This window comes from Limulus polyphemus, unplaced genomic scaffold (genome assembly GCF_000517525.1).
Source record: "Limulus polyphemus unplaced genomic scaffold, Limulus_polyphemus-2.1.2 Scaffold959, whole genome shotgun sequence".
NCBI classification, from domain to species: Eukaryota; Metazoa; Arthropoda; class Merostomata; order Xiphosura; family Limulidae; genus Limulus; species Limulus polyphemus.
In genome coordinates, this window is record NW_013666569.1 from 3,943 (window position 1) to 16,681 (window position 12,739).

The 12,739-nt window shown below is 34.0% G+C and overlaps 1 protein-coding gene across 4 annotated transcripts in view; it reads left to right on the forward strand.

Annotated features, from left to right (window-relative positions):
* Positions 1–673: 673 nt before the first annotated feature.
* Positions 674–12,739, forward strand: part of LOC106461435 (E3 ubiquitin-protein ligase HERC2-like) — a 295,564-nt gene continuing 283,498 nt past the window's right edge. For 3 of the 4 annotated variants that reach the window (XM_022388408.1, XM_013921254.2, XM_022388410.1), the window contains exons 1-2: positions 674–840; positions 11,488–11,607. In XM_022388408.1, coding sequence (XP_022244116.1) covers positions 11,533–11,607 — 75 coding nt within the window. In that variant the 5' untranslated portion in view covers positions 674–840; positions 11,488–11,532. The remainder of the gene's footprint in view (positions 841–11,487; positions 11,608–12,739) is intronic. The other variant, XM_022388409.1, reaches the window with a different exon arrangement.

The following is a 12,739-nucleotide window of genomic DNA, read 5'->3' on the forward strand; positions in this document are numbered from 1 at the left end:
AACAATATGTAATATCAGAGATCATGTTCAACTTTGAACCTGCGCTTTATTTTTCTGGACAAAGATGTTTGTGTTTCTATTATGGCACCAGTGCTCTATCAAAACATGTTACGGAACTTTAATGACGTTAATGATGATGTGTGGTGATAATACACTACATTACCTTTTTTTTTAGTTGGTTCATTTTCTTAGGGCAAATAGCTTTGGTTTTGTCAACTTCGCAGTGGCCTGACCGTAATCAATAATTCGGAGTCATTTCTGAATCTAAATCTATTGCTCTATTTCTGACAGCTGAGAAGCAAAAATGCCATATATTGTCCTATATCTCTGTTCTGCTTTTGTTATTAGTATTCCAGCGAAATGTACTGATATGTTAGTAATCTACACACATATACGTATATGAATAAATAAATATGCATAGTATTTTTTACAATTTATTTAATATAACTCATTTACTAAACGGAAAAAAGAGAGTGACAAAATATTTTAGGCTTCAATGTTTACAGAATATAAATCGCTAACATGGAATTATATTGTACGTTCATAATGATAACTAAGATGTTCAAACGATAAATTTCTATATTTTAATTAAAAAACGTAACATTGTCCTGGAGCTTTAGTGTGTCGCTACGGAGCTAGATTATCTTGTATATTTATACACTAGTTGTTAGTCTTTACGAAATGAAATGAGTAAAGTTATGGTTCTGTCAAATGTATGTTCTGTTATTTGCATCTGACTTTATTTATTTTGGATTTTCGATATGTGCTCTCACAATAGAAAAATGCGCTAAAGATAAGGAAGTGAACATTCTGGTCGAAACTGTGATTGTAACTTGTAATGTAAGAAGAATGTGAATTTTGTCATGTATTATTCTCACTGCTGTGTTGAGAAAATTACTATTTTAGTATTTAGACAAGAGACAAAGCTACCGATAACAATATTATGATTGATTAGTGGTAACCTTATTTAATGATATAGTACTTAATACTTTTACTACTACTAAGCCTACTCGCAATTAGTAACATTAGTCATTATAATTTGTATATTGATATAAATTTTAATATAATAGTGTTAATATAAACATATGTTGATAAAGTTGAATTAATTTAATTTTGCCTTTGAGTTTTGTTTATTTCAAAGTTTTATGAATGAGTGAAGCCAATTAAACCTTAAAAATTAATAGGGTAAGATACCAAGAAGACTAAAAGTAACAGCTAGTTAGAACTTGTTTAACTTTAACTGTTTTTAAGTAACAATTTATCATATAGATCATTGATAATATCTGTGGTTGGATGACTGAAAGAAACCAAGCTATCTCCCCAAAAAATATAAAAGAAAATAAATAAATAAAAAAACAGGAAAAAATCTCAAAATATATTTATAACTTAGAAGTTAGAAAAAAGAACATTTGGGCTGAACATAATCTTGCATTTTCCTTGATTTTAAACATTTGTATTTAATACACGATTTTATACATATATATAAATGCATTGCTAATCCTATTAGAACTAATGTTTGGAACAGTGGAAGTAGTGAGAACTAGATATGTCACACTTTCACTTCTGTATTTTACTGAGAACAAAATCAGTTTTAAAGTGAGCTTCATAAATATACATAATTTTTTAAACTACCAACCTTCTTTGTACTTTTCTCTAACATTTTCTTTCTTATAGTAAATGAACAAAAACTATATATAATACTCAAAACCAAGACAATAAATATTTTTATGAAGTGATGATACATACACAAAAAAATATAAGGAATTTTGGCCAGTGGTTATTCATATTTCTCGATACTTTTAGATAATATTTGAGTTATAAAACCTTATTACATTACTCATTGTAATGTTGATGATTGGAACATTTCTTTGTATGACTTTCATCAGAATTTAATTTAATATCTAAAAGAAGGTAAAAGATGTGTATGACTGAACATTCCTGAAAAATAATAATGTCTTTTGCTACTTTTAAAGAGGAGAGGAGGGGGTAAGAGTTGTCCTGCAAATTATAGGCCTGTTAATCTTACTTCTGTTGTGAGAAACATTCTAGAGTTTGATAAAAAAAAACAAAAAAACTGCAAAAACGTATAGTGAAAGATGATGTTATAAAAGAGAGCAAATATGGAAAAATATTTCTTTACTAATTTTTTCTTTTTGAGGATTTTATCTGTTATCTAAATACTGGAAGGGGAGTGGACTTGTACTTAGATTTTCAAAAGTCTTTTGATAAGATATCACACAAAAAATTAACTATGAAAATCATATTATGGTGCTTGGGTTAATTGGATCATAAAGTGGCTGGATAAGAGAAAGCTTTGCTATTAGTGGTGTGTCTAAGAAGTTAGTGCTAGGCATTTGCTTTTTCTTGCTTATATTAATGACATTAATAGGGGCATAATTAATAAATTAATAAACTTTGCTGATGACTTAAGTTAATATTAAACTCTTGGGTATTTCTAACTGAAATGAAGATGTTGAGGTGCTGCAGAATATTTCAGATAAATTGATAAGTTGAGCAAATATTTGGTAAATAACCGTTACAGATAGTAAGATAATTGGTTTGAGTAATATAATTTGGATCACACATTTAATATGGATGAGAACTCACTCAGTAGGGTGACTGAAGAAAAGATCTTGGCATAGTGGTTTATAAGTCTCTTAAGCCATTGAGGCAGTGCTTTGTTGGAAGTAGTAAAACCAATAGAATTTCAGGATATATTTATAAACATAGTATTGGTTACAATTTGGAAAGAGGCAAATATATTTTTATATAAATCATTAGTTAGGCCTCATGTGGAATACTGATTGGTACTGTGTTAGAAAGATTTAGATGATAACTACTGTTATGATTCTAGGGATTGAAAGTTATTTTATGGGAATGGGTTAAATCTCATTTGTTTTCTCTCATTTGGGATAAGAGGTGATTTTATTGAAGTTTGCAAGATTATCCATTGGATTGATAAGATAAATAATTCTCATTTCTTTGTACTAAATTCTGAAAACATTAGGGTTTATGATATAGAAAAGAAAGGCTAGTTACAATATGGGGGTAATTGGCTTTTGGAATGACTTACAATTAGCAACAATTCCAGATTATTAGAAGGGAGCCAGTGTAATACTTATTTTTAAAGGTATAGGAAAGACTGAGTAAATTACAGGGCAGTTAGCTAAACTTCTGTTCTTGGTAAGTTACTGGAATTCATTGTGATAGATCACCTTAAAGATAGGAATTTTATAGAGGGGTTTTCTTGTCCCATTAATGTGTTGGAGTTTATTGATAGAGCTTTTGCTTGTTTGGATGAGGATATCCTTGTTGATGTTATTTATCTTTACTTTCAGAAATCTTTCAGTAAGGATCATTGCAAAAGTTTAATTAGTAAGTTATATTCTTATGGAAATTCAAACTCAGAAAGTGGATTGAAAATTGGGTTGAAGGTAGAAAATAGAAGGTTGTAGCAACTGGATACTATTCTTATTGGGAAAGTGTGACAAATGGAGTCTGTTATGGGACCTTTGTTATTTATTATTTGTGTCAATGTTATGGACTACTGTATATTGCATAAGCAATAAAATTTTTAAATTTGCTGATGGTACTAAATAGTTGGGTAAGGCTGTTTCTCTAGAAATTGCTTCTCTAATTCAGAAGGACATGGACAGTACTGTTGAGTGGGTTGATCTATGGTAAATACAGTTCTTTATTGATAAATGTGAAATGATGTGCTTGATATTTGGAGAATCCTTGTTTTTTTTATCCAGGAGAAATATTGGTGTTGTGGAGTGCGAGAAAAATTTGAGTATGATGATTGATAAATGCCTCAAGCCTTTGGCTTAATGTTTAGAAGTGACGAAAAGAGCAAATAGGGCTCTGGGATTTATTTACAGAAATTGTGGGTTCAAGAGCACAGTATTATGAGGTTATTGTTACATTGGATAAAACTTTGGTAATATATCATTTGGTGTCCTTAGTATAGAAAATGTATTGATTTGCTTGAAAAAGCTCAGAGACAGGCCATCAGAATTATTTTTGGCTTGAACCATTTAAGCCATGAAGTGAGACTTAAAGATTTGAACTTGTTTTCTTTGGAGTGTAGAAGAACTAGATATGACCTGGCTCAGATGTTTAATATCACAAGGAAGTTGGACCTACATGGGTGTTTGGTTGGGTAGAAGGACAAGGTTGGAAATGAAATACTGAATATTTGATGAAATGAATGTAAGCTACCCTATGGAAGACCATGCTTGCTTTTATGTAATTTCTATTTTACCCCTGTTGTTAATTTGTGGGATTGTGTGTGCTGGTAAGATGAATTCTTTCAAGTTTTTATTGAATCATTTTATGGATATGAGTGGTTATGTGTTGATTGTTTTTTTTTTTTTTGTAACTTCAATAGGCCCAATGGAATTGTGTCTCCTTGTCTTATTTTAACTTTTCAAAGAACACTAATGTACTAATAACATCAAAAACTCATAACTCTAAAAAAATTTATTGCAAGCACTACTAGTATTAATACAAAGAAAGGAATTGTATTTTTAGTTTCTTTACTTACTTAAGATCTTTTGGATATGGCTGACCTTCATTAAAAATAAAAAATGATATATATATATAGTACATTGCTGATCCATAGCTTCATCATAAAATATTCAGTAGTATAACATAACAGTAAAGAATAGAAAAGGACCTTTTGGTCCATCTGGTCTGTCATATCCACTAAATTAAATAAAACCTTTAAAAAATAACATCTGAAAGCCAGCCCTTATCATTAAAATATTTATCAAGCTTTCTCGTTAACTCTCTTAAATGACCTGCATCCACTACATCCAAATGCAACCTGTTTCAGAGGCCAGCTACCCTGTTAGAAAAATATAGGTATCTTAGCTGAAAAAGACTTTTTTCTGCCAAAATTTATATACCCTAGTCTTGCCATTCTCATCATTAAATAAAAAAAAAATGATGCATCAATACCATCAGTTCTTTTAACAATCTTAAACACTTCAATTAAATCCACTCTAACTCCTCATTTTATTTTCAAGAAAAAACAATTTCAGTGATCTTAACCTATGCTTATATGATAACTTTACCATTCCAGGTATCATCCTAGTAGCCCTCCTATTAATCCTTTCCAACAATTCAATGTTCTTTCTGAGGTAAGGAGCCCATGATTGAACACAACACTCCAGATGTGGCCTAACCAATGGCCTGTACAATGACATTATAACCTCTTTATAGACTTGTATCGAGTATTTCTATAAATGCAACCTAAACTTCTATTTGTCCTACCACTAGCAACAGCATATTACTTGGATGGCTTAAGAGACTGATCAACCAAACACCAAAATATTTTTCTTCCATAACACTGTTAAGGTTATTCCCATCAAAATTATACTCATAATTCAATTTGTGATATCCCACATCCAATAACTCATATTTAATTATAATTAAATGTCATCTGCCATTTATTCACCCAACTCACCAAATCATTCAAATCCTTTTGTAAGGCAGTGGTATCTTTTTCACAGCCAGCAACACTAAAAAAATCTTCAACTTATTTTTTTTAGTATTACTGAAATATTTAAATAGAAACATGTATTTTAGTTAGTAAGCAAATTGAGTAAGAAGGCAACAATGTTTAGAAACCATTGTTTGTTGTGTATAATAAGAAAGCTTGCAATTACATTCTACTAAGTTTTCCTTGGATGGACTGTCCACATAAAGTTTTTACTTGATTGAACTAATGAGTTAGAGTGTTGATGATGAGATTGATGAGATATTAAAAGAAAAACTATCAGATATAATAAAACCTGTGTATGCTATATCAAAGTTCTTGAGATGTCTACTGTCATTGGTCCCTCTGCCACTATTGGTAGCCGGGTTGTCTTACTCCTTCACACCGTACTTCTTTTTGTTGCCTGGCTTTTCCTCTAGGGCCTGTCAATTTTGTCCAGTGCAGGTTACTCTGGGACATTGTGCACAACTTTCTGCCTCTTGCTTTCACTCCCCCGTCCCCTTGTCTGGTCCCTCACTCCTACTGGAACCTTTGGTTCTTTGGGCTCTAACTTGTCCCCACCCCCAAGACATTGGTCTCCTGTTCCTTGAATCATTTGTCTCTCAAAATGTATTTGCTCCTCCTTGTTGCTTGTGGTCATTTTCATTCAGACATTTATGCCTTACACACCACTTGTACTCTTTATAATAAAGACTGATTGATATTTCCACTTCACTCATCTCTTCCGAAGAAGGGTTATTGGATGTTTTCTCTTACCTCTCTCTTCCCTGTATTTCATCATTTTACAATTGTTCCAATTCTGATCATCTTTTCTGTCCTGTATGGGCTGTCTGTTGCAGTCTTACTCAGACTGTCCCTTTTCGTGGAAACTGCCTTCACCTCCTCTTGGGACTTGACCCCTTCCATTTTAACTTAAGTTTGCCAACTCATCCATCTCGCATATTCTTCTTTGGATGAGTTTGACCATATGCTTTTTTATGTTTTCTCCCACCAGTTTCGACATGTCATAGCCTTTTTTGCCTTTTTTTTCATTGCTTCTGTGTGGAGGAGTTCTTACAGGCTGGTGTGTGAACTATACCTAACACATTCTTCTCTAATTGCTTACATCATTGAGTGGTTTTCTGTACCTCTGGTTTTTGCCTTCCTCCAATTGCCATTCTCCAGTTTACCCACAGCCTCTAGTGTTGTGAGTTTTGCCTGTTGTGTTTTTCAGTCATCTCTGTGTCTTTCATATGTTTGTGATACCTCTATATGTGTACCATGATTTTTGTACACATTCCAATACATGATAACTTTCTCAACAACAACAACAATAAACACAAACTGAACTGCAAAAGGCAAAACTCACCAGATAAAATGTTGCATGAGGAAATACACCATGTTTCTCATACTTGGTATCATCGAAACCTGCTGAGTGGGTGGCATTGCCTCACATTGAATATTTACCCAAAATCCACATCAAGCAAGTAAGAATGGAAAGCATTATATCTTTCTGCCCCCAATTAGTGTCCACTGTTGAGATAGGGTTTTCTGCAACACTGTAATTTACATTGCCATTTCCACACCTTTTATAAAGCAAAACAAAATGGACAGCACCAGATGTAGTGTTGCCCTTATGCTGTCATTAGTTGTAGTAACCCATTGCACTCTTTCCTGTGGGGTCCCAATCCAGATGAAATACATTTTCAATTAAGAAAAACATTAACCTTTGTGAATTGTGGCATTAATAAATTAAGCTTAAAAACCTTGAATTAATCAAAAATAATAATGAGAAATGGTAATAACAATATTTTGGATGGTTGGAATAATTAAAAACAGTAATAATTGGAAACACTATTTTTGGTTAGTTAATATACATTCCTGACATTAATCAATTCAGTTGTAACTTTGATTAATTGATTATTTTATGTGACACTAATTGATGTGATTGGTCCACAAAAAATTATTTAATTAACTATTTTCATTACTGGGTTAATTTTTAGTTTTGATGTTGGTCGGTAGCTTGCTCTGATTGGAAATAAATATTAAATGTTTTTTCTAATGAAACTTCTAGGACAAAAAATTATCAACATAGGAAATTCATGAGGAATCAACTGAACTTTAAAAGGATTTAGATAAATGTGATTATCAATGGTGAGAGCATGAAAGTTAATAACTATGAAAATGCTTAAAAAGGCTGATTTTTGGGAATGTTTCTATAAATCAGATGGATCTAATAAGTTTTTTTTGAGTGAGAAGGAATGTGAAAAATGAGATTCACTAAAGAGAAGTGTGAAGTATTGCACTTGGGATTTGGAAAGAACTTACTTCTTTGCACAAGAAGAATGTTGGTATTAAAGCAGAGGAAGAGGATTTTTGAAAATGTGTGAAAAATTTGGTCAAATATTTGACTAAAGCAACAGAAATATATAAGAATAAGGAATTAATATATTGTGGCAACATATTGTATGTATTGTTTAGTAATGTCCTTTATTTAGTGTAATATGGATACATAAAATATCAAGGTTATATTACTTTTACTTCCTGAAACCACTGGCTATGATATACTTATAGAATTTTTACATTCCAGCCAAAGAACGTGATCATACCTTGTATAAAACTTTGAGGCATAATTTAAAGTGAAGGAAGTATAGTGGTATCCCTTGCATGGGATCCATTGGAGACTCCTTTTTTCCTTCTTCCTTCCCTTGTAGGTGATCTGCATTGGTGGTTGGACAAAGCTCATACGTCAGTGGGTGTTCCACTTCCTCCCCCTCGTCCAGATTTACATATCTCCATGGATGCTTCCCTTCAGGGCTGGGGGTGTGTGAGTTGATCAGCAGGAAGCTTGTGGTTGGTGGTCTCTGACTGAAATATGTTACCATATCAATATTTTGGAGCTTCTGGCTGTCCAGGAATCATCTGGTCATGATCCATTCTGAAAATTCTACGGTGGTGGCTTACCTCAATCACCAAGGTGGCACCTGTTCTCTTTCCTTTTGTGGTTACATCTTGGATCTTCTCTTTTTTGGGCCCACATGCTCGGTATTTGTATCATTGTGTGTTATGTTTCGGGTGCATTCAATCTTGTTGCGGATTGGCTTTCCCATCGAGACAAAGTTTATTCAACGTAGTGGTCTCTCGATCCTCTTGTTTTCTAGTGGTTATGTCTTCAGTGAGGTACTCCTCACCTGGAGACAGCCATTCCTATCCTTCATCTTCATGCCTAGTTTTTATTGGGTCTGTGGCGAGGAGATCTGGTTTGTCCCAATGGGTAGCTTCTTTTTTAGGTTGTTCCATTCACCCTTCCTTTAGGGATGTTTATGAACATTAGTGGAGTAATTTTTGCCATTGGTCTATGGGTCAAGGGTTCTCACTCACTATACCCATGTTCCTGATATTACAGATTTCCTCAATTGGCTCTTTGATCAGGGGGTCTTCTATGTCCTCAGTTGTGGGTTATCTGGCTGCTTTATCTCACACTTTTCATTTTTCATGGTACTGTAAAGTTTTTACTGCTTCTACCCTTTCCCTCTTGCTTCGTTCCTTCTGGATTAGTCATCCACCTTGGTGTGTTGTCCTTCCATTTTGGAATATTAATATGGTTCTTCACTGCCTCACTTTGCCTTCGTTTGAACTGCTGTCCTCGTGCTTGATTTTCCACTTGTCCCTTAAGACTTATTTTTTCTTTTAGCCTGTGAACATCGTACATATTTGTCATCAATGTTTCACATACTTTATATCATTCCACTTATATTCTCCTTTATCCAGATCAATCTTTCCTTCCAAAACTTCAGTGGTTCAGGAGGATTATTCACCCTTCTCACCTATTTCCCTTCTTTCCATTTCCCTCCTTTATCTTCAGTTGGATCCGGATAGGCTACTATGTCCTGTCTGTGCTCTTCACTTTATATTGCCTGCATGGCTTCTTTCCGTAGTGCCTGTTCCTGCCTATTCATTCCTTGGCAGACATCCTCTGTTTGTGACCTTTCTCCTTCCACCCTGACCTATTGGGTTCAGCTTTTAATTCGGTTAGTTTATTCTTCCTTATTGTCTTATTCCTGTACTTTGTTCCAGGTGTCTTCTCATCAGACCCTTAACTTTTACCTGGTGTCTCTTCTCTGTCATCCCTTGGAGGACATTCTTCATTCGGGGCTTGTGGACTACTCCACATACTTTTATATCTCACTATCTGTATCTTCATCTTCAAGTTACCTTCTTCTGACTGTAGTCATTCTTCAGACTTCAGTGAGACTGTGACTGGGTAAGTTTTCAGGGGCTTCTCCCTTTTTCTTTACATTGTCTGTATCCTGCTCTGTGTTGAGTGGTGCTTGACCACATATACCTCAAAATAGTCAAATCCACACTCTTAGGCCATAATGGCTTAACAGTTATAATTTCCATGGACACTGCTGAGATGAGGTGTTCCACAAGATCGCTTGTAGGTTTGTCTCACGATATATTTGTTTCATTAGTATGCTCATCATGGAGTGTATTCACTTGTGGACTTCGTGGGTAAAGCAAAAGGCGATAGCTGCCCATCCCTGCCATGCCTTAGATTGAATAAATCAGGTGTGGTCTTCTTTTCAAAGTAGGGTTTACATGGTCACCTGTTTGGATTTAGAGCTGAACCAATCAACACAAGTCTTCACACATGTATTACAGGTGTATCTATTTCCTCACTCGATTATACTCTTGTTCCTCCATTTATGTTGTTGGTCACGATGGATTAATTGCAGATTAATACTGTTCTTTCTCTTATGTTGTCCCTCGATTTTATTATATTGAGGATGTTATTGTGCTGGGGGCAGTTCCTGTTAGTTTGGTTTTGAGTGAGATGGTTTACAAAGACATCTTTATGATACCAGAAGTTTGGTTCCCGGTTTCATCAATTTCTCACATTGCTATCATGTGTCATTCATAGATTGGGAGTACGAGATTTCCTTCAGTCTGATGAACTTGAGGTGAAGACAGTATGTTTCCTACCCCCACAAGGTGGGTGGGTTTTGAATTGTAGTTGACTTGCTGCCAGTATGATGTTTTTTCCTACCCCAACGTGGATGTTGGTTCCTGGTGGCCTGGGTTTTGGGTGTAGTTGACTTGCTGTGTATGGTCCTTTGTGCCCTTTAGTTGACTTCTGTGTATGATCCTTTGTGCCCTAGCCATTCTACACCTGGAGGCACATCCTTTTACTCTCACCCACATTGTACTCTAAGAGATTGAGATTCCAATATCATGTGGTTTGGATCCCTATCCAACCATTGTTATTTCCCTTTTGGAAGTTGCTCCTCCCATTTTCCACCCATGTCTGTGACACCTTTTTCCACACTGGGTGAGGAGTATACCTGATACAGAAGTGGTGTGGTCTCCCATGTGTGATCCCCTACTTTGAGGATCTACTCTTTTAGGGTGTCCTTCAATGTGGGATTCTAGCTATTTATTCGAGCAGAGGTAATATTCTGTATCAGAAGTTATAATTTTCCTATACTGAAAATGTATTTCCTATAGGTACTTACATACCTCCTCTCACCCTTTCTTCCCACTAAAAAAGGTGCTTCCATTTCCTGCCAGAAGTGATAGTTTGGAAGAATTAAATAGCGGGAGTCACATGCATGAGGAGAGTGTGTATCACACTTATTGGTGGAGGGTTTTTGCACATGGAAGCTCAAGGCTTATGGCATGCAAAACCATTTTTTTGCATATAGAGAGCAACACTGAAGGAGAATAGTTATTTATGTGAGAGGAGATAGGTACCTTTCGGAAATCTATTTTCAGTTTAGGAAAATTATAACATCTAGTTTTATGTAAAGAATAGAAATGACAGTGTTTTACTCTTTCAGAATATTTTAAAGATAAATAAATTTTTATTGTGAAATTTTGCCATTGGAGATTTTTTGTACTGTTTGTTATTGCACATAAGAATTTGTTAACTAATTTCTCTCAACAGGTAATTATAGTTTTTAGTATTTTTTCATAATTTGTACATTTTTTACTTTTTAATTCAGGATCTTAGAACTGGTGCATTTTTTAAGTAGCGAAGAAATAGATCAATGCAGGCTCTAGACCGTGCTATTCTTCGACCTCAGGTTCGATTGGATAGTAAATGGTTGAAAATGGATCTACAGGTCTGTTTTTTTTCTTATGTTAATGTTCTAGTTTTAGTTCAGGTAAAGTAAATATTTCTTCAAGGCTAAAAGTCCATTTTCACATATTTTAATGATAACTTTAAAACAAAAAACCAAAAGTGCTGGTTTTGTCAACTGTGCAGAATTACTGCTATGCCCAAGAAGTGGAAAGATACAGAAAACAAACTTTTATTTTGTGAAGAAATATCTTTAATTGAGCTGAATGACATAAACACCAAGAATAGAAATCAAAGGAAACAAGTTTGTTGGCAAAAAATACACATTGCATTTACATTTAAACATATCAACTTGAAATTGGTGAGTTTAGATTGTGTTTATTTCCTATGGTTCATTTGCTACTAATCTACTGATTTGAGATGCTTTTTTAGAATTTTCTATTGTACTTCAGTTGGATTGTTAATGCAATGATATATATATATATATACAGTATTACAAATGTGAATTCCAAAAGTTGCATACTTATTCTCTACATTCTGGTGAATGGACAATCAGTCCTTCAACCTTATGGATTTATGGCATGTAGAGAGAGAAGAACGCTGTTAGCTATGTGATCTATATGTGGAACTACATTTTTTAACTCTACATTTATATGAATTTCTTTTTTTATTGCACAAAGGTGAAAATTATCAATACAGAGAAGCCATGAACTTTGAATGAAGTTTTATTAAACATTTATCAGGGAATATTAAGATGCAGTGAAGAACTTAAACATTAGTGTTGTTTTAAAAGTGAACAGTTGTGATGTCCCTTAGATATTGCATACAGATTATTGTTAGCATGTATAGTTATGTCCACGTACATGGTTTATATGTATCACACACATGTATTAAGTGTATCAGTTGCAGTCTGTGTATGTGTTTACAGTGTGTGTATGCTATAAATTTTAATAGATATAGTAAATTAGGAGAATGATTAATAATGATTATACAAAGTGAATCTAAGTTTCAAATGGACAGCAACTGCCTGTTGTAGAAACCTACAGGCGGAAGACTTTCGAAACGTTGTCCTCTATATTTTTAGTTTTCTACTTAGGGCATTTCCTGTCCATTTGAAACTTAGATTCATTATGAATACTCTGCCTAAACAACCTATCAAAGATTATACAAAGTGA